This window comes from Saimiri boliviensis, chromosome 12 (assembly GCF_048565385.1).
Source record: "Saimiri boliviensis isolate mSaiBol1 chromosome 12, mSaiBol1.pri, whole genome shotgun sequence".
NCBI lineage: Eukaryota > Metazoa > Chordata > Mammalia > Primates > Cebidae > Saimiri > Saimiri boliviensis.
The window spans coordinates 107,835,452-107,857,978 of NC_133460.1; the positions used below are offsets into that span (position 1 = coordinate 107,835,452).

At 51.9% G+C, this 22,527-nt stretch overlaps 1 protein-coding gene across 1 annotated transcript in view; it reads left to right on the plus strand.

Annotated features, from left to right (window-relative positions):
* Positions 1–508: 508 nt before the first annotated feature.
* GPR26 (G protein-coupled receptor 26) overlaps positions 509–22,527 on the plus strand; it is a 29,478-nt gene continuing 7,459 nt past the window's right edge. Inside the window, exons 1-2 of the mRNA XM_003922121.4 lie at positions 509–1,770; positions 9,354–9,467. Of these exons, the coding sequence (XP_003922170.1) occupies positions 1,103–1,770; positions 9,354–9,467 (782 nt within the window). The 5' untranslated portion in view covers positions 509–1,102. The remainder of the gene's footprint in view (positions 1,771–9,353; positions 9,468–22,527) is intronic.

Genomic DNA, 22,527 nt, shown 5'->3' on the forward strand with positions numbered 1-22,527 from the left:
TCGCCGGGCTGATTGTGGACAGCCTGGCCTGCCCAGCTGGGAGCAGTCGGGGTCAGATAAAGGCCTCTCCCAGCTGGAGAGATGCCTAAGGGATGTTACAGAGAGCCTCGGTGTCCCTGCAGCAGGCTTAGGATGCCACTGAAGCTCCGGCTGTTGGGTGAGGGAAAGAAGGCACTGTGCATCGGGCAACCCCAAGCACGTAGCAGCTGTTCTTGGGACAGGCAGACTGGGACTCTCACGTCAAGGTCTGGCAGGGTGACATGCAGGCGGGGACAGGTGGCACTGGGGCGTAAAGGTGTCCAGGCATCCCTTCCTTTTCTCAGAGAGATTTCCTTGACTCAGCCTGTCTTTGACACACACACACTGGGGGATGGGGCTGAGGGGGGAAGGGAGCCACAGTGAGCCAATCACCCTGCACCAGAGCCTTTAGGGCTGGTTCCCTCTGAGCCCGTAAGTGTGAGTGTGTCTGCGTGTGCACCAGTGGGAATTTCTTTGATAGAAGCAGCCAGATTCCAGAGACAGAGAGAAGAGGAGGGGGAAGAACAAGAGGGGAGGAGAAAATTGAGGGTGGGAGAGACAGACGGAGAGAACAGCGCGGGGGGTGGGGCGCGGGGAGAGGGAGAGAGGTGGAGGGGCGAACAGAGAGAGCGCGAGCGAGAGAAAGCAAGAGAGCGGGAGGGTGCGCGGAGCGGAGCGGAGACAGAGCTCGCAGGGATGGGGTGAGAGCAGACGGAAGCAGAGGCAGAGGCGGAGCGGGGACGCTGGTGCCTGCAACCCAGGATCCCGCGGCGCTAAAGGCTTCAGGTTCGGCGGCGCACTCCCGCGCTGGCCCCAGAGGTGCTGCGGGGGGCCGGGATTCACTGCCTCGCGCCAGGTCCCTGTCCGGGAGGCAGCGCGGAGCTCCGGGGTGGCCGCGCGCCCAGACGTCTGCCCGGGGGGCGGCCCGAGGCTCCGGGGTGGCCGCGCGCCCTCCGGGGAGCCATGGCAGCGAGGGCCGGGGGTCGCCGGGCGGCGGCGACGGCGCCTAGGAGCTGAGACGTCCGCGGGCTGCGCCATGGCGGCGCCGGGTTGCGGGCCCTGAGCGCCGGCTGGGGCGCGCACCATGAACTCGTGGGACGCGGGCCTGGCGGGGCTGCTGGTGGGCACGATGGGCGTCTCGCTGCTGTCCAACGCGCTGGTGCTGCTCTGCCTGCTGCACAGCGCGGACATCCGCCGCCAGGCGCCGGCGCTCTTCACCCTGAATCTCACGTGCGGGAACCTGCTGTGCACCGTGGTCAACATGCCGCTCACGCTGGCCGGCGTCGTGGCGCAGCGGCAGCCCGCGGGCGACCGCCTGTGCCGTCTGGCCGCCTTCCTCGACACCTTCCTGGCGGCCAACTCCATGCTCAGCATGGCCGCGCTCAGCATCGACCGCTGGGTGGCCGTGGTCTTTCCGCTGAGCTACCGGGCCAAGATGCGCCTCCGCGACGCGGCGCTCATGGTGGCCTACACGTGGCTGCACGCGCTCACCTTCCCGGCCGCCGCACTCGCCCTGTCCTGGCTCGGCTTCCACCAGCTGTACGCGTCGTGCACGCTGTGCAGCCGGCGGCCCGACGAGCGTCTGCGCTTCGCCGTCTTCACGGGCGCCTTCCACGCTCTCAGCTTCCTGCTCTCCTTCGTCGTGCTCTGCTGCACGTACCTCAAGGTGCTCAAGGTGGCCCGCTTCCACTGCAAGCGCATCGACGTGATCACCATGCAGACGCTCGTGCTGCTCGTGGACCTGCACCCCAGGTGAGCCGAGCCCCGCGAGGGCTCTGGGAACAGCCGCGTGGGATCTCGGAGGGAGTGGGAGGTCCCCAGCCCCACGGGCTCTTTTCCACCGAGCCTCTATGTCTTCTGGGAACACGAGGGTGGGGAGCAGCCCAGGCTGTGGGGCTTAAGTAGGTACTTAGGGTAACAGCAAACCAGGGCCACAAAATATGTGGCTGAGCCCATCTATACATAGTTATGTGAAGCATCAGGGTAGAAATCGCAGACAGTCAGAACTCTGTTGAGCTTCTTCATGCTCATTTTCTGTGTTTGTAGCTTTTACTTTAAATGGCACATGGGAAGTCCGTGGTCTTTGTTCCCTGTTAAAGACCTTCCAAGTGTTTGAATCTGGCCCTGAGAGGGCGGCCTTGATGCTCAGGGAGCTCCTTAAGAGCTCTCCAAACCCAGGTGTGTCGCTTCTCTGAGTCATTTCTCGGGTGTGTGGCGCTGTCTCTGTCTCCGACCATGTGTGTGTGAATTCCGAAGTACTCGGGCTGCATCCTCCCTGCGGTGGACTCTGAGGGGTGGGGCAGGGGGCTCTTCCTGCCCTCCCCAGAGAGCACCATCCAGTGTCTCCTGGACTTGGTGTCTAGAGGCTCCTGCAGAAGGAGTGTCGCCCCAAGGCTGCTGGGGCTGAACCTGACCCCATCTCCGTCCTCCTGCTGGCTTCTGTTCTCAGGAGGGCAGATGGAGCCCGGCAAGCATGGGTACCCTCTGCAAACCCCTGCCATCCGCAGGAGCCTGTCAGGGAGAAAAGGAGGGAACTCTTAGCTGTGCTGTCCTGAGTTCACCTCGGCTTTCCCGGGGAGAATAGGAAATCGAGGAGGGAAACATCTGGCAGCGTCTGGACTCTGCTATTTTACATCCTGTTGTCCCAAGGAAAGGCAGGCTCCTCCTGTCTCCTGGGACCCCAGATAAGGGGGTGCTGAGGTCCAGATGGTGTGGCAGTCGAGGTAGGCAGAGGGCTCTGACAGGGCCATTGAGGGCCTTCTGTGTGAGAGAACCCAGGGGAGCCTTGGGGCAGAGGAGGCTCCATCCTCTGGTGTACATGTTCCACACCAGGGTTGAGGGAAAGACCAGAGGTGTCAGGCTGAGCATTCTGCGTATTTCCTGCAAGAGAGCAGTGACAAGCAGTCCTTGACCTTCACTGGGCCGGCACATTGAAGGGCAAGTGTGCACGTGTTCATTTCCCCCGGAGCACAGCCATTCCTGACTGCACACTGGACCAATCTTCCAGCCACAGAATCCCCACAGATTCAGGAAAAAAATGTACTTGCCAGTGACTGAGAGCACGTAGATACCAGGACATGTACATGTGGGAGCTCCACACGCAATCTCATGTATTCACACATAAACTGCATACGTACCACACAGCTGGCCATGCGTACACAGGTGACAGGCATGGCATGTGTGCATTCTGCCACAAAGGCATATGCTAGTTCTCACAGCATCTGTCTCTGCATGGTTCAGTGTCCTTCAAGGAAATATCTGCAACCACAATTGCAGAGCTATTCCCCTTTCCATGACTCAGGGCTGAGACGCTCTTCCTTAGAGGGTGTATCCTTAGCGCTTGCTCTGGGACTGCTCTTAGAAGATGTAGGGCAATGTTGTTTGACTCCCAGGACTAAAGATTCCTAGAGGGGGCCCTCTCACCATTTGTCTAACAGCGGAGGAGGGTTGAACTGGGAGTGGAACCAGTTCTTATTTAGAGCAGTACAAACTGCATTCCCACTCTTCCTGCAACTTCCAGAAGAGGAGGGGCTGTGGTTCCTGCTCAGCCTATTTGGGATGTAGGGCCAGCTCCACTCCTGCAAATCCTTCTGGCTGACACCAGGCCAGACACTACAGAGAGAGTCCTGGGGTCTCAGGAGTGGACACAGCTACTCTGCTCGCCTTCGGTCTCCCCTCCACTTCTCTGGGAGGACCTTGATCTCTTCTTAGCCTCAAGCTGCTTTGAGGATCCCCCACTTCCAGCGCCCCAGGATCCTCCAGGCCCAGTCTTGTTGCAGAGAGGAAAGGCTTCTGGGGCTGGGCCCAGTGCCAACAGGCCCCCTTGACTAATGCTCCCGGAGGTCATGGAATCGTGGCAGACCTGATAGCACTGCCCCTCCAGTGAACACAAATTTGTCCCTCTCTGGGGTGTTGGTCCCTACCAGGTGTGTGGGAGGGACGGGAGGGGACAGCCGCTCCACAACAGACCCTGACAGCCAGTCTACCAGCTTCTATCTTGGCAGCACCAAACTCTTCCTCCCTACAAATGGGCAGGTGCAGAGCTAGCTCAGGGGCTGCCCCAGGTGCCACCAGTCTCAGCCACTAAGTCTCCCAGGGCCATTCTGTGCTGGGAGACTGTGGGACCCAGGAGTGCTGGTCTTGGGCAGCAGGAGCCGGCTTCTCCCACTGGACAGCCAGGGTAGCGGCTGGCATCTTTGCTTACTGGAAGTTTTGTCAGCCTCCACACTGATGGCTTCCTGGGACTTAATTCAAAGGTACCCGTTTGAGGACCCAGGGTGGCATTTGTCTTTGTCAGGAAGTTCCCTGGTGGTGTCTGCTCTGCCTGCAGGATGCTTAGCATGATAAGTAGCAGTCCTCACCCCTTTGCTTGAACCACTTCCAAAACACCTGGGACCCTCTCTTCTTAATTCAATCTGGGACCCTTGGTGGCATCCCCCACTCCTGCCTTTCTGTAGCGATTTCTTGAGTTACATTTCTGAAGCAGTTAGGAGTTTCTAATATTTGTTAGACACCTGGTCTTCCACCTGCAAGAGCAGCATTCAGTTCTCCCAAACCACAGCTGGGGACTAGTTATAGGGAGCCCCTCTCCTGGTGCTGCCAGGCACAGCAGAGCAGGTGGGCCCAGGGCATGGTTGCAGGGACTTTGCTTTTCCCCACTCACCAGCTTGGCTTAGTGATTAACAGAAGCAGAACACTGATGATGAGATCTCAAAAGGGAAGCAGTGCCGAGACTAACTGGAGCTTCCTCTGAGGCTCCCCGAGGCTCTGCTGGGTCCCCCAGCGTGTCCTCCTTGTCCTGTGAGCAATGTCTGCACATGTTGGCTGAGTGATTGACTCTGGAGGTTGTCAGAATTGTGGCTCAGTAGACAGGAACTGCGCTGTGCCCTTGACTTTACAGATGAGAAAATGGGAGACCCAATTTCTGAAGAAAAGAGTAGCATTCAGCTAATTCAACAGATCTAGAAAGTGTCTCAAGCTGGCGGAGGTTGCAGTGAGCCAAGATAGCCCCACTGCACTCCAGCTTGGGCGACAGAGCAAGACTCCATCTCAGAAAAAAAAAAAAAAAAAGTGTCTCAGGCTAAGACTCACACCCAGGTCTGCCCCTAAGATTTATAGAGGGAGCAATAGTGCAAATGGAGGCTCACCAACTGTATATATAGAAAGTTCTACATTAATCTTACAAACTGTTAAATGAAATGTGTTCTGCCCTCCTACCTTGGTGAATATACCTTTTTAATGACCCGCAAGTCTGCGTTCATATTTAGAATTCTCAGGCTCCTTGGGGGTCAGGAGTACACGATGTGAGAGCCGAGCTGGCCCACCTGCCTTGCCCCCCACCCTGGCTCTACCTAGCACCACGAGGGTCCTCCCTTGCATAAGGAGCACATTGCAGGTTGCAAACCCATGCTCCATGCACACGTGTTGCTCACAAATGCCACCCCTCAGGCATCTAGCTGAGCACACAGGTGGTACAGTCTACCCTCAGGAGGGTGGGACCAGGGGAGGTACCCACACACATCTTGCAGGCAGTATGAGGGCGTTTGGGCAAAGAATTCTGTGTTTTAGGCATTTAGAGCTTGGTTTGGAATGGAAGGTGGCGGCTGTGGGTAGGCACATCCCTTTAGCCCCATGAACTCTTTATTATATTGTGGGGCTAAGGGATTGTATTGTATTGAGGGCCATATTGTATTGTGGGGCTAAGGGACTGTATTATATTGAAGGCCAGACTGCTTAAGCCAGTGTCCTGACTCGAAACTCAGGGCTCTTGCCCTCTATCAGTCAGCTTGTTCCCTTGCCTCAAAACCCAGAAAAACCAATCTGAGTACTCCCTAAGTACTCGGAGCATGGGCTCTGGCTGGAGTCCAGTTGTCTAGGGATGCTTCAGGACCCAGGCCTATTGTAGAGAGCAGGGAGGTGTCTGTGGCTGGAAGGTGTTAGCTGAGATCACCTCATTAATTGACTTCTCAGATATTCTTGAATGTGCCATCCCCTCTGCCCTGTGACTGGAGCCACTAGGAACATCTCTTCAACCCCACATGTCACAATGCTAGAGAGTCTGTCTCGTTTTTGTCTCGAGGAAGCCCTTTGTTATGTCACAGCCTCGGGACCTTCCCCCCGCCTTCCCCGCCACACCGATACACATGCTCACACTCTGGCCGAACATCCCTGGCCAGGTTGCATCATGAGAACTTTGAGTCTCACACCCTCTGCACCACAGATTCTGCCTGCAGGTCTGAGGACTCTGGATGTCATCACCAGGCCACGGGATGTTTGAGTATGCCCGCCACTCAGTGAATGGCAGGCAGAATCATGGAGCCACCCCCGGAACTCACTCAAGAGACCTAGGAAGAGGGCTGGCTCTGTCCTGAACGCACTGTGTAACCTTGGGCATGTTGGAAACTTCCCAGTCCTCAGTGTTCTCATCTGAAAATAAGCAAAATTACAGCACACAAGGCTGCAAGATTTCTAAGAGCTCAGTTTTGCAAAGCTGTGGTGGAGGAAAAAAAGACAGTAAGCGCAAAGTGGTGTTGTTCTGGGAGCTGGTAAGCTGCTCTCATACCGTGCCTAAATAATAATCGTAATAATAAGCAAGAGGGCTGTGCTGCTTCCCTCGGAGCCTGGGGACTGCCCTGTCTTGGTCACTTCTTGCCACCTCCCTGTTCACACCTGGAAAGCAGGAGAGCCTCAGACAGGAGAGATGGATTCATCCTTTTCTTTGGAAAGAGTTCAGGAAAGGAGTGACGTGGCTCCCAACTAGGAGTCAAGGAGTGAGTGCTAGCCCCACCTGCACTGCACTCTCTGGGTGGACAAATCCCTCTCTCTTTTGAGACTCAGTTTCCCCATCTGCGATCGGGGGTGCGTGGATGAGCCAGCCTTTCATGCTTCACGTGGCTGTGGTGTCCTGCTGGTCTGTCCCAAAGCAGAGGCATGACCAGGCCCATGTGGATGTGAATCCCAGCACAGCATCCACTGTACAGACACCCTTAGTGCTCCATGGCAGGTCCGGTGCCATTAAGGTTAGGAAACCATGTCCACCAGGTCCCTGGAGGCCCAGAGAGGGTCCCAGAGCCAGCACAAGCGTCAGGTCTCCACCTCGGGTCTCCTGACTGCTGGTTCACTCTTGCTGCACCTTCGGCACGGCCTCTGGTTGCAGCTGTCTCTGTCAAATGCACAGTGCAGGAAGGGAGTTTCTGCAGTGGGAGGAGCTTTGTGGTTCTGGAGGTGGTGCACATGCCTCCAGAGTCAGAAGGTCTGGATTCAAGTCCTGCCGTCACCTAGAGTGACCAACCATCCTGGTGTGCCCAAGACAGAGGAGGGATTTTCAGATCTGGGCCTTTCCCTTTTAAAACTTGGATAGTCTGCCACAAACTGTTCAGGAACAGTCCCAGATAAAATGGGACAAATTGGTCTTGCTACCACCACCATTTTCCAACTGTGTGATCTTGGGCCCTCCACTCCTCTGTGAGTTATATCTTCTCATCTGAATAATGGGGAACCATAATGATATCAGTCCCTCACTCACATGGATGTTGTGAGTTTTAAATAAATGAATAATCCCCATCACAGTATCTAGCATGGCACATATTATAGACTCAAGAAAGGGTTGTTATTAATATTAATTTCTAGAAATTAAATAGTAATATGAATCATGACTAAGACATCTTCAACCAGGACGAAATCTCTTTGTACCAAGCCCAACTCTAGTTCTCAACTCTGTAACTTCCTGGAAATGCAGAAGTCAGGGGGGAAAATGTTGGAAAAATTTTAGGAGGCTTCAGTCTAAACCAATATGGACTTGTCCATCTGTGATAGGAAATCTAGTTAAGAGGAGTTTTTATTAAGTATCAAAATCATGAGTCTCCTGGCAGGCAGGGAAGGCTGCCCTGGCATTAGCGATGTACATGAACCTGGCTCATGACTATTCTCGCCACTGCTTGCATTCTTTCAACAGACTGGCCTGTTTCTGGAGCCAGGCCACTGCAGCCCAGGCCTGGTGCTGCATCTTCACTTCCTGGGCAACTGTGTCTACTGTCTTCTTTCCTGTTCATTTTTGATCCTTTGGAAAGGTCCCACAGCAGAGTGGAGCAGAAACACTGTTACAGTTAGAAGCGTAGGTGGCTCGATTCCATCCTCAAAGCTGTGTCCCTGATTCCATGGGGACTTGGGAGTCTCTTAGCCTCTTCAAGCTTGGTCCCAGGAGGAACCAAGTGACTCCTCCTTCAATGACCCCATCTTGTGGTGTCTGTGGCTCCAGGCAGGAATGAGGCTTTGGATGGAAGAAGCAGGGTTGAAGACATGGAGGAAAGGAAGCCTCATGCCACACTGTGCATGGAGTCTAGGCTGTCCTAGATGAAAAAGACCAGCTTTGAGTCATCCACACAGGTTCAAGTCCTGCCTCCACTTACCATTTAAGCAAATCATTTGGCCTCACAGAGCTCGTAGTTTTCATAGTTTTCTTTTCTTTGCTTTTTTTTTTTTTTTTTTTTTTTTTTGGTTTGTTTGTTTTGAGACAGAGTTTCACTCTTCTTGCCAAGGCTGGAGTGCAATGATGCCGTCTTGGCTCACTGCAACCTACGCCTCCTGGGTTCAAGTGATTCTCCTGTCTCTGCCTCCCAAGTAGATGGAATTACGGGAGCCCACCACCATGCTCTGCTAATTTTTGTATTTTTAGTAGTGATGAGGTTTCACCATGTTAACCAGGCTGGTTTTGAACTCCTCACCTCAGGTGATCCACCCGCCTCAGCCTCCCAAAGTGCTAGGATTATAGATGTGAGCCACTGTGCCCAGCTGAGCTCATGGTTTTTATTGTAAACCAGGGCAGGTACAAACTTGCCTTGCAGGTAAAACACACCTGCCAGGATTGATTGTGGTAAAGACAGAAATTTGAGATACTACTTAGAGAGTGGGGCACTCTGGAGCCAGCACATAGCAGATGATCAGCGAATGATACGAGCAATAATAAAAGGTCATATTTAACATTTATTTGTACTGACTTGGGCACCGCTGGTAGCTTTGTGTGCTTCACACATGGAATGCATTTCATGCATCTCTGCTTTATGCATTTAATTCTCAAAATAGCCTCTTGTAGTATTTTATTACATTACGTACACTAAAACATATGACACATATTATTATTTTACACACGAGGACCTTGAGGCTTAGCCATGTCATACTGCTGGCCAATAGCTACAGCCAAGACTTGACCCTAGCTCTTTCTGACTCCATAGTCAAGTTCTCACACTAGAGACCACTGCCTGTGTTTCTAAATAGTGCCTCATCCTGGCCTAGCAGGGGCGTCTCGTGGGTCACCTTCTCTCCTCTCTCATGTGCAGTGTGCGGGAACGCTGTCTGGAGGAGCAGAAGCGGAGGCGGCAGCGAGCCACCAAGAAGATCAGCACCTTCATAGGGACCTTCCTTGTGTGCTTCGCGCCCTACGTGATCACCAGGTGAGCCTGACCAGCAGGTGCGTGGTGGGACTTTGAAGAGTGAGGCAGGGCCCAGTGGCCTTTAGTGGTGGCAGCCTCTCTTGGCCACATGTTCTTCTGCAGGGTGAGTTGTGGAGGGGCAAGAATGAACTTGCTGGATTTAGTGAACAGGAGGCTGCATGCTTTTCCTCTCCATCCTCGAATTCTTTTGGATTAGACTCAGAACCCAAAGGGTGTGAAAGACTCTCTCCCACTCGATTTGTAAATCATGTAATTATAACCCTTTATCCCAGGCTCCCAACCCCCAGGAGGCCCTAAAGAGAAGGAGAAGGTGAGAGAAGACAGAGGAAAGCATCATCTTCCCCAAACCCCAGCTCCCCACATCCTGCTTCACCGCCCACTGAAAGCAAGACAGCCCAACCCCCAGGCTTCCCCAGCCTGAACATCCAGGTCAACAGCAAGGTCCCCTACCACCTACACAGAGTAGGAAGCATACTCTGTGTCAAGCCAGGTGGGCATACCTGTCCTGTGGCTCAGGGGCTCTTCCTCTGTTAGGCCAGGTGCTGTGAGGCTTGTGTTCTCTCCCAGATCTCTAGATTCTCGAGCCAGCCAAAGTTGCAACACACTAACCTTGGGCTGTGCATCCCTCAAGCCAGCTTGCTCGAGCTGGAACACTCCCCACACGTGTTAGCTAGAAAGAAGAAAAATACATATTGCCCAGTCAGTTTTGTGCACTGGAGGTAAAATAAAAACTCCACAACTTTACATCTAAAGGGGCTTAACTAGTTGAGAAGTTGACAATAAGAAGGGAACTTTGATAATTATTAGAAGGTGGATGTGGAAGCTTTCACTGAATCTGAGAAGAAGAATCTGTGCAGGGTTTTCTGTGTGTGTGTGTGTGTGTGTGTGTGTGTGTGTAAGAGAGAGAGAGACCCAGAAAAAGAACAGATCCCAGCCACCAGTATCCTCAGCTGCAGGAACCAGGAGGGGCACCCCTGCCTCACCATCACTCAGCAGTGTCTTGCATGCCCCGGTGAGGGGGCCCTGTGGACAGTTCACCCTGTTTCCTCCCATTTGCCATTTGTCCTTACACTGATCTAGCCTCTGCCTCTGCTCCTGGCTCTTTTTTCTGTCATACAGAATGCCATTCTCCACTCCCAAGAGCCCCTGTGGATTGCAGTCACTGAGCCTGACTTCCTGGAGACCAGCTCCCCTCTTCTTTTCCCCAGATAGACACCTCTGGGGTACCTTCCCCTGACTTCTGTGGAATGCTGCTTTCTCTAGGGAAGATCTAGTTAGCTGTGTCTTGCTTTGAATGTAGGACCAACACCTAGCTGCAGGTCTCTGGACGGGTCTGACCAGAGCAGAACTATTGGCTCTTCTTTCTAAAATTGTCCACTAGACCTGAGCACCACTGACATTCTGTGCCTGATACTTCTTTGATGCCAGGGGCTATCCTAGGCATGAGGTATTATTCGGCAGCATCCCTGGCATCTGCTCACTGGATGCCAGTAGAACTCCCAATGAGGCAGGGTTATGCTTCCAAGTCCCTCTAAGTTTTGATAACTAAAAATGTCTTCAGACATCGCCAAATGCTCCCTGGGGATCAGAATCACCTCTGGTTGAGAACCACTAGTCTCGACCCACCACATCCAGCCAGGAAGCCAGAGCTTACATCATTCAGGATTTTCCACAAGACACAAAGCCTGGGCATGATGATAGAGGAGAACAGATTGCACCCCAGGGAGGTGTGGCAGAGGATTTAGCGCCATGACTTTGGAGTGCACTTCCCTGGAGCCCAAACCCCAGCTCCCCCACATCCTGCTGTGTGACTTTGGGCCAGTGATGTGGCCTCTCTGGGTCTCCAGAAGGGAGTGCAGCATTGTGAGGATACAAGGACAGGGACCATGGGAACATGTGGCACAGGCTTGGCAGATGACATCTGTGGTCCTCACTCTCCTTCCCTCTGGCACTTACAGCATCACCCACAGTGCCCCTGCCCAGGACTGGCTGCTGCGCCAATAAAGGCTTTGATTCAGTGAGGGACGGCGCATCAGACAGGGAGGCCTCACAGAGCCCCTCCTCTTCGGTACCAGAAGACAGGCAGCCGTGGGCTAATGAGGTGAACTTGAACCTTCAGAGGATAGGTGACACGACTCCAATTTCAAACTATTGTACTTTTCTCTGGCTTAATTTCATTTCCCAGCAAAATTTTCCTTTTTTAAAAAATAAGTTGCAGCTAGGTTCTCTCCAACAGTGCTCAGGAAGTCATGTTTCAATAAAATGATTGATAGATTATAACTCAATATGCTTCCTCCAAATGGATTTGATGCATCTTGGGTTTTAAAAAATATTCACAGAACAGTTCATCCTCCATGGAGATGAGCAGCAACCTACCCAGGAGAGAAACTATGCCCAGGAAACCTCATGAGTACAAAACATGTCTCTGGCAAACCGCCCCCCTCCCTGGATCCCACTGCCCCCACCCCGCCTGCTCCTGTCTTGGCCTTCTCATGTGTGTGAAGGAGCCATCCTAAGAAAAACTCCTAAAATGAGCACACATACCCACATTCCAGTTCAGCACACCTCTAGAGCAACTTTCTACAGAGCATCAAAGAATCCCTGATGCAGAAGCAAGGGTTGGTGCAACCCCAGGAGCTCCCCTCTGATGGGGACGTTGACCTTGTAGTCCTCTCACCCAGACGGAGCACCATGCTGGGTCAGGAGGCCTGAAGGGAGGGGACATCAGGCCCTGAAACAAGGCAGCAGGGAGGGGAGTGCAAAGGCTCCATGGGTTCTGGGGCAGGAGTGAGCTCTCACGGCTGGGGCTTCACAGACAAAACTTGTCAAGTGGACCTGGCTGTTCAGGGCGACTGTCCCGGGAGAAGGGACAGCGTGAGCCAGATCTAGAGCTGTGCTGTCCAGCATGGAGGCCACCAGCAACAGGTGGCTACAAGGCACTTGAAACGTGACCTGTCCAAACATATATGCTATAGATTTAAAAACACACAAGTCCTGAGACTTCGCATTACATACTCTATGTAGGAAATTAATACCTTTCTGGGCAGGCTCAGCTGCTGATACCTGTCATCCCAGGGCTTTGGGAGGCCAAGCAGGGAGGATTACTTGAGGCCAGGAGTTCAAGACCAGTTGGGGCAACATAGTGAGACCTCTTTTTCCACGGAAACATTGACAATAAGGACTGGTACTTTTATATAGAATTCATAGTGAAATGATAAAGTAAGTTAAATATAATATGTGATTTAATTGCGTGTGTTTCTATTTCCTGGCAGAGCATTTCTGGTGACACCTGCACCTGCCTTCTCTCTCTGTTGGGCCTTGCTGGCCTGCAGTCAGGGAAGTCTGGGGTGCGAGGTGTGCCGATGCCCTGCTCCCCACCCCACTCCTCCTGGACCTCGAGCTGCTCATATCATTCTTCAGTGGCCAGGAACTCCATGCCAGCCACTCTGAGAGGATGCGCGGGACTTCCTCCTCCACCCTTCTCCCCTGCCTGGACCCTGCTCAATGTCAGGGTTTATCTGGGAATGTTTCCTGAGGGGCCAAATCAGTGTCTTCATCCTTAGGGTCAGGAGGCCTGAAGGGAGGGGACATAAGGTCCTGAAACAAGGCAGCAGGGAGGGGAGTGCAAGGCAAATAGAGCCTCTTGGTGGGTCCTCCTGAATCACACCCCTCTTGGGGCACCTGACCTTGCCAATCCCTCTATCCCCACATGGCTCACATAAAGTCAACGAGATGCTGAGTCTTTAGGGTGGCTAGGAGTCCCCGCCCCCTGCCCCTGGCACCCTCTGATGGGCTTCTGTGAATTTATATTCATTGCACCAGGGGCCATCTGAGCCCCAGCTGTGCATGGGCATGGCCAGGACCCCATCAGCGCTCTACTTCCCCTGCCAGGACATGGACTGCCAGGCTGCGCAGGGTGCGGAGGGGACAGAATTAATCTCACGCCCACCTCCAGGGAGCCTGATGCAAACTCTTCCATCTTCCTCTGAGTCAGGGTTGAGAAACAAACATTGCTTGTGAGGAGAAGCCAAGCAATGGTAAGGAATAAACAAGATGATCCCAGCGAAGCATTCAGCGCAGTGTGGACTTATCATCCACGCTGGAATTGGGATCACTGACACTTCCAGTTGTAATTTCTGATTCTTCTGCTGTTCTTTTCAAGATGATTTCCAAGTGTAGACACGACCAGTCTCAGAAGAAGCTGAAGACAGACCTGCTGAAATGTAGTTGAGGATTTAACTTCTTTGTAGAAAATGAGTCTTTGTGGAGAACCAGAGCCATGGGTTTTGGAGGCAAAGGACCCCCTAAAGCTATCATCTCATGCAGGAAGGGTGAGCTGGTTGCACCTTGCAGACCAACTTGAACCCACTGCCGGTGACTAGCAGAGCGCTGTTTTGAAAGCAATTCTGAAGCCAGGCTGGGATTAGTGGGAAAGTCGGAAAAGACATGTATACTTGAAGGTTTTCTTTGGTTTGTCATCTTGGCTTCATTAGAATCACCTGGAGAGCTTTACATCCAAACTCATGTCTGGACCTCACACTGAACCAGTTCAGTTAGACTCCCTTCATATGGGCCTGGGACATGGGTGGCTTTAAGGCACCTCAGATGATTCTAATGACCAGTGTGCTGATAGCCATGTCTCTGGTGCATCCCAACCCATTTTACTGCTGGAGCGTAACTGAGGACTGGGGTCAGGGAGCGTTTGAATAATGGCTGAGAGCTATGCATCTAGTTGGCAGTGGAACTGGACTTCCAACTTCATTAGGCTTTCTGCCCGCCCCTTCAGGTTTTCAGAGGCCTCCAGGGAGTCTTTGCAGACCCAGCTCTCCCCTGCTGTCTTGTGTGGGTCTGTGGCTGTGCCATTAAAGTGCATGGCATGCAGAGAGTGCTCCCAAACCACTTCCCCAGGATCCTAAGGCAGATCTCCTGAGGCTTGCTGAGTGAGTCATGCTCCTGGACCCCGTCAGTCCACAGTACTGCAGCTGCAATGGTGGAGTGAGACCCTGGGGCAGGCAGAAGCCTGGGAAAGGGCCAGGGGCAGGCCCTGGGCATTTCTGGAACTCCGTATGGAGGAGGTCACTTCCTTGGCTGCCCATACAGGCTATCTTGAGAACAGCAGCCCCAGCTCTGTCCCTCTAACCTGCCAGGTGCTCAGTGGTGGTGGTTCAGGGGCATTGAGCTCAGCTGCAGCCCCAGCACCAAAGAGTCAACACAGAAGATGTGGCAAGTGTGAACCCTGTTCTAGGTCAGATCCCTGAGATGTGGGGCTCCTGGCCTAGATGGGGTTGATGGGGACCAGGAGGCAGCCCTTGGGTGGAGCTTGTTTGAGCTAACAAATGTATTACTGCAACAGGTTCAGCTGGATCTGACAGGGCTGTGCCTTCCACAGCACTCCGCAGTTTGCTCAGATGTTATTCCCTTGGGCCCTATACCACTCCCAAGAAATGGACTGGGTGAGCTATGTGAGCTCCACTCTGCAAATGGGGCACCAAGGCTCAGAGAGGGAAGAGATTGCATGGGTCATTTAGCTAGAAAGACTCGGGGAACCATACAGCCTGAGCCCATCTGCGGATGCCACTGGGCAGCTCCAGGGCCCCTGGGCGGAAAGCTGTCTCCCTTGCATGCAGCGCCTCCTCTTTGTTCTCTGCCTCCTCGCTGTCCATAGATATAAAAATCAAAACCCATCGAGGCAGTGACAGGCTGATCTTGGGGAATTCAGAAAGGACAAGTAAGGAAAAGCTCTATCTCATTAACTAATTCAGGAAGGTCTCTTTATTTTTAATCCTGTAAGTCCTCACTCAGTGCCTGAAGCTGTACCAGAGCTGTCCAGGGACCCTCTGCACCTAGCTAACAGCCTCTTGGGGTTTTTTGTTTTTGTTTTTTGAGACAGAATCTCACTTTATTGCCCAGGCTGGAGTGCAATGGTGCGATCTCAGCTCACTGCAATCTCCGCCTCCCAGGTTCAAGCGATTCTCCTGCCTCAGCCTCCTGAGTAGCTGGGACTGCAGGTATACACCATCACACCTGGCTAATTTGGGTATTTTTAGTAGAGATGGGGTTTCACCATGTTGGCCAGGGTGGTCTCAAATTCCTGACGTCAGGTCCTCTGCCTGCCTCGGCCTCGCAAAATGCTGGGATTACAGGCAAGAGCCACCATGCCCGGCACTAACATTCCCATTTTAAAGACAGGGAAACTGAGGCTCAGTCAGGGTTCAGCCTTTCCCAGTTCCAGCAAGTGACTGGGCCTCAGTTCTAGAGTGGGTCTGCCTGAAACCAGCACCCATGCCCAGCCCCTCACAATGTATCATTCTACTTCTCTTCTCAGTGAGACAGGACATCCAACTCCAGCAGCAGAGCTTCCTACTCCCCTCCCAGAGGGATGTGGGGAGACACACTGAGGCACGACCCACTCAGAAATGAAATGCTGCAGTTTCTGAGATGATTGAGACCAAGTTGTTCATGTGTCACTTGTACCCTTCATTGAGCTGTCAGCACAGAAACTAATATTCCTCGCAACTCTGCAGTGGCTGTATCGAGACAGCCGGCTTTGCCGCTTCCACCCGCCTTGTACCTTATAAATGGAGACGTTTCAAGAGTGTGGGTTGACGTCAGATGGCGGCTGAGAATGCTGGCAGCTGGGAGGCCAGGATACTGAGGAAGAGAGGAGGCTACTGCTGTAACACCTGCCACCTCTTTGAGTTGATAGAGAAGATCCCACTGTCTGGGCACGGGTTTCCCTTCTGTGTGTCCCCCATCTATTCACATTTGCCTGATAACTTTCTCAGATAGGGAAGCATCATTCTTGAATCAAGTAAAAGAACCATTCAAGTGTTCCTATAGGTTCTCAAGCTTTCTATTGGAGAGCATGAAGTCTTTATAATCAGACCTGTTACTTAGTGAGCACCTGCCAACCACCTGGGGCTATCAGTGCATACTTTATTGCACCTGAGACAGCTCTAACAAGGTAAATACAAGAATCCTAGACTCATAGAAGTTCAGAGAGGTGAGATGAGTTGCTCAAGGACATATGGGTAGTGAGTGACCAAGCCAAGAGTTAAAGGTCAGTGTCAGGCCAATTGGCTATAATTTAGCCTTTAGGCCATGCCACAACTCCAAAGACTGGGGCAGGCTCTGGAAACAAAGAGATACACACATGCGTACGTTTTCTGCCCAACTTCCAACAGGCCCACGTGTAAGTACCATGACATGAGTGCAGATGGCCTCCAAGCTCCTGTGAGTGAAGCAGGCATTTGAGTTTCTCTAGCAAAAATGATGAGTTATGGAGTCATCCCCAATCTCCCATCTCACTGACAGCAGCAGTTTGTGTAGCTGGAGTTCCCAAGAGATCATCAGCACTGGTAGGCAGAGCCACTGGGGGATGCAGTTGGCATCTCAGAAAGACAGGACATCCAACTCTGCCAGCCAAAGAGCTGCCTGCACATGTGTGCAGGGGCATGTAAGGCCACAGCGTGAAACATATTTACAAAGCTGCACCTTCACTCCTAATAGAAGTCTGACACCTCCAATTCACAGTCACATTGGTTCTGTGTCCTCAAAGCCCTGGGTCACATAGGACTCTTCCCAGAGTCTTTGAGCAGGGTCTGCAGATCCACAACAGATTCTCATCCAAAAGCTCAAATTACATATTTTCTGAATTAAAATCCACATGTCTAGAAGCATTTGCAAGGCTATGCTCTCTGCAGCATATCTATGCTTACAAATAATTATGGTTGTCATAAATCATTGGAATCAGGCTTTGTGGCACTTGCAAATCTGACAGCACCATTATTGTGGCTTTTCAAAGTAAGGAAAATGTGTAGATGGAAGAGAGGTTTCATAGGCAGGGGATTCCTGAAGACAGATATTCTATGAATAAGATGACTTTTCCATTCTGTCTCATGAAAATTTAAAGCATCAGCTTATTACTTCAAATATGTAGGTCTTCAAATACATAAGCCAAGTTCTTTAGAAGTCTTGAGAAAACACTGGGCTGGTTTTTCAAGGAATGTTCTGTGGCCCATGTTACATTTGGTACATAATGTATGTGTGTGTGTGTATACATGTGTATGTATGTATGTCTGTGCATGTATTTATGTGGGTGTGTGTGAGCATGTGCATTTGTGTGTGTGTGTGTGTGTGTGTGTGAGAGTGAGTGAGAGAGGGAAAGAAGAAGAGAGAAGAGATGATGGTGGCATAGAAAGTGTAAAGAGAGGGTGCTAATTTGTCACTTTAAATTCAGGATTTGAAAGTACCAGTGCTTGATCTCACTGAGGAATAGGAACCTGAGTCAAGGAGGCTGGCAGGGCAGCCTGGCACCAGGAAGGCACGTGGTTGCCGGCATCCACCTTCCAGGTTCAAATCCTGGTTCCTGCATGTTCAGGCTGTGTCACTTTCACACTTCTCACCACAGGAAGAGTGACATTGGGGTCCTGAGATGATATCTGTGAAGCAGTTAAGGTGACACAGAGCCGCTGGTGGCCCACAAGAGGTGCTGGGTCAGGGGCCACAGGGGTTACCTGTACTGTTCTCACCTTGCAACTTCCTTCCCTTGGGGATTCCAATTGTGGAGCAAGGTCAGGACGCTGGTCTCTCCAGAGGCTCAGAGAATGCCTTGGAGTCCTGGCAGACATAATTCCCTTCTCCCTCCCGGGACCAGGACTTCCCAGGCTGCTGGATGGAAGTATAAAGTCCCCATGGGTGAGAGGGGCAAGGGTGGGCAGCTTCCTATCTCCATCAGCCCCGGACTGTGGCAACCAGTTCAGATGCTCCAGTGACCCACATCAGAGGGGCTTGTTACTGAGAGAGGAGCCATGGCTCCATGGAATAGTTCCCTGGACAGCTATCAGGACATAGGGGTACAGGCATACAGGGTCTGGAGGTCTGGCAAATCTGTGGGTATCTGCTCTGTGTCTCACCCTAAGTCAGAAGAATTCACGTCTCTGTGTTCTGCTTCCTTTTCATCAACAGGCTCTGCACTCTGCAGCACTTTCTCTTCTCCCCAAACCCACACACCCCAGGCTCCCATAGGGGCTGGGTTTCTGCGTCAGAATTTCCTGAAATGCTTGAAAAACGGGGTCCGGGCCCCCTCCATAGTTATGTTCCCTCCCCCCACCTGATCTGCTGACTGAGGGTGTGGCCCTCCCTCCAGGGAATTTTCCTGGGGGAGCTGTGTCAGGGCGGGCATGTGTGCCTTTTGAGCACAGAAGCATGAACATGTCCCCCTGAATGGAGCTATTGGCAGACAGACGTTTTTCTGGCTCATACCCCAAAGAGCACATGGAAAGTCATCTTGTGCTCAGTGGAAGGTCGGCACAGGTGGCAGGGAGCGTTGTTTGTGGGGACAGGCCCTGCTTTCCAGAGGGTGGCAAGGGGTGGCACCCTGCTCCCGCGGCTGCTCATCTTTGTCAGATTTCCAGGGTTGACCTGTGCATACATGGGCTCTAGGAGTGTGGTGAGGCTGGTTGATGCTGTTACGGCCAGGGGTCCCCAGAACAACCACGCAATCACACAGCTACCCCTGCTTCCCATGCGGTTCTTCAGGGGGAATCTTGGTTTGCTAGGGCTGCCGTCACAGAGTACCACAAACCGAGTGGCTCTAACACAGAAAGACCGCTCACCGTTTCCGAGGCCAGAAGTCCAAGATCAAGGTCTTGTTCCTTCCGAGGGCTGTGAAAAACTCACTCCACGCGTTCCCCAAGCTCTTGGTTTGCTGGGTTTCTTGGGCTTCTTGGCTTGCGTTCACACAGCACTCACCCTGTGTGCTTCCCTGTCCAAGTTTCTGCCTTTTTGAGAACACCGACAGTACTGAATTAGGGGGCCCGCCCTATTCCATTAGAACCTGATTCGTACAGGAAACAATCTTATTTCTAAATAAGATCACCTTCTGACACTAGGGGTTAGGACTTCAACATGTGAATTTTTGGGGGGAGACGCAATTCGACCCATAACAGGGGCAATGACGAAACCAAATCCTGCTCTGTCAACACCTGAGCCCAATAACCATCACTATTCTTGGCCAGAACTAAGCAGGAGACGGGGCTTTCCACTGGAGGCTTTTGCTCTGTGAGCTGCCTCCCTCCGATGTCCTGTCCTGAGACCATCCGCTAACTCTGACTGCCAAGGAGAGGGAGGGGGAAAGGCATCAAATAAGCTGACCACATGGAGGAGGAGAGGCTCCCTTTGCACACTGTGACCCTGCCCACTAGTGACATGTGACTGGTCAAAATTCTAACGCAGAGGGAAGGGCACCAGGAAGGAGTGAGCAGAGCTAGATCTGGCAGGAAAACATGGGCTGAATTGTCCCTCTCTAAAAGGTCACCTGGAGGGGATCTGGTGCTTATCCAGATGCCTGCCCAGATCTGGAATTAGAAAGAAGTTGTGGCAATACGGAAACCCTTGGCTCTTCTTATCAACAAAAGAAGCTGGGAGCTGTCGGAGCTAGTGGGGAGCATAGCCAGCAGCCAGCAGCCAGCCACAGCAGGCACAGGGAGCCACCTGCACAGGGCCATGAGACAGTGGCCCAGCCAGCCGCAGCCAAGCCTGGAGGGGGCATCCCAGCTACTCCATGCCAGTGACCACGTGGCAGCAGTGTCCAGGCCTGTATTCCTCCAAAGCGCCTCTTTGCTCGGAGGTCCTGACAAAGGTCAGACATTAGCTTTTCAACACAGAAATTGTCATTGTGCACTGTGAGGAGGGGCAAGTGACAAAAGTTCCAGGCAGCATACAGTGACCTCATGGAAAAGGGGTTCTTGGAGCGGGAAGGGACTCCAGAGCTTCCTTTGTCATGTCTGCAGTGCTGAGATTCACATCTTGGTGTGGCCACTAGCCAGGACTTGCACTGCAGTTAGATGGAGCTGGGCTTCCCATGCAGGAGCCCCTGACTTGCTGTTTACCTCTCTGAGCCTCGATTTCCTCACCTGTAAAATGGGAATAATGATTCTCATGCTGCTGGATAACTGTACAGTCAGAGATTGTACACACAAGTGCTTAGCCCAAAGGAGACACTCAGCTGGGAATCATGATGTCTGTGCCAAGTGGGGAGCTCAAACTTGCCATGAAATCTCTGAGAAGCAAATGCAATAGATTTTAACCTCTTAATTCTCTAAATGGTGAAATTTTAGATTGTCATGAATAATTTTATTCTGTGAAATCTACAGAAGCTGCAAATAACAATTTCGATCGTGCTAGATGGTTTGATGCTATCTGGTTCTTTTCATAAATCCTTTTGGGAGAGCTAAAATGCTAAGCCTGAATTTAGCGATGTATGAAAAACTATAGACATTTTGGAAAAGCAATTTGGCATTGCATAGCAACAATGTGTTGGCATTCAACTATTTCATTATTATTATTAGGTGTGAATTCTAAATTCAGGGTTTTTTTTTCTCTCTTTGAATTCATCACTTCTCAAAATAGATTTCTTAAAAGTACAGATTTTCTAAATGTTCACAGCTCCATTTCCCCATTCAGGCTCTCAAGGATATGAGAGGAAATGTAGCCACAGTCCCCCACAGAGTCAGAGGGCAAAGGTAGACAGTGGTGAGGAAGATGGGATGCCAACTAGAGGGACCTCAGAGTGGACGCCTTGAGGGTCCGCTCCAGAAAGGGGCATTTCAGTGGAGGATTGCAGCCCACCAGCTTCCTCCTCCTCTTCACCAGCTCTACAGCCCAAAGAAGGCTTAAGAATAACCAACTAAAGAGAGCAGCACTGAGTTCTAGCTCAAGCTCAGTTCCTTCTGTACCTGGATCCTCACCTGGGCAGACCCCCAAGCTGAGAGCCACCACTGCCTTCTATCTGCAGGGGCTCCAGGTAGAATCAGGTACTAGACCTCCAGTCAGAGCAGGGTACAGATGCTGCACCTTCCGTGGCCACTGACTTGCTGTGTAATGTCTGCAACCTCTTTCCCTCTCTGGGCCTCAATTTTTCATATGATGAAGAGTGGAAGAGAGAGCCATATATATGATCTCCAGACTCTCTCCCAGCTCTGTGGGTCTTTTCTATTTTATGTTAATGCCGGATAATGTCCAAATGTGACCAAGCGTGCTGGACACACCTGAGAGAGTAAATGGCTTGATTTGGGTGGAGGGTAGAATTCTCTTGGGTGGTCAAGTAGAAAGAAGGCTTTCCCTGACCTCACAACATGGTATTAGCGCCATGGAATGGAGCTGTCTGATGGTACCAAGAGGACTCTAAGATACCCAGGCTGGGTCTTCCCTTGCCCCTCCCCCAAAGAATGAGGGTCTGTCTAGGATCCCCTGACCACGGTCATTGTCAAAGACCACCAGGATCCCAACCCAGGGAAAGTGACTTCCTTGCTAGCATTCTTTCCTGTTCACAACATACTTTGAGCTTTGCAAAACGTTTTCAAAATTGTTCTCAGCTCTTCCTCCCATGCAACCCCCTAGGAAAACAGAGCCAAGATTGGAAGCAAACAGTGGGATCAGACTCTTCTAGTTAAAAGAGCATTGAGATGATATTGTCCCACCTTTTTGTTTTTCACATAAGACATACAGGTCAAAGGAGTGAACAGAGGTGCCCAGGGCCACACGACAAGTCAGCAGCAGAGTCGGCACCAAAGCCAGGACAGCCAGCTATTAGCTGAGTTCTCAGTGCAGCTTGGATTTCAGAGTCAGACAGACCTGAGTTCAAATCCTGCCTTTACAATTACTGGCCATGTGACCTTGGGCAAGGTATTTAACCTCCTGGCACATCTGTTTCCTTGCATGTAAAACAGAGATGGACGTATCTCCAAGGGCTCAGCAAAATCACATACGGAAAGTGCTTAGCACAGTGTGTAGAATAAAATACAGCCTGATAAGTGTTCACTGTCATCATTGTTATTGGTGTGAACTGCTATTATTGTTATTTAAGAAGCCAGTCTCCTGTAATCCCAGCACTTTGGGAGGCCGAGGCGGGTGGATCACGAGGTCAAGAGATCAAGACCATCCCAGTCAACATGGTGAAACCCCATCTCTACTAAAAATACAAAAAAAAAATTAGCTGAGCATGGTGGTGCGCGCCTGTAGTCCCAGCTACTTGGGAGGCTGAGGCAGGAGAATTGCT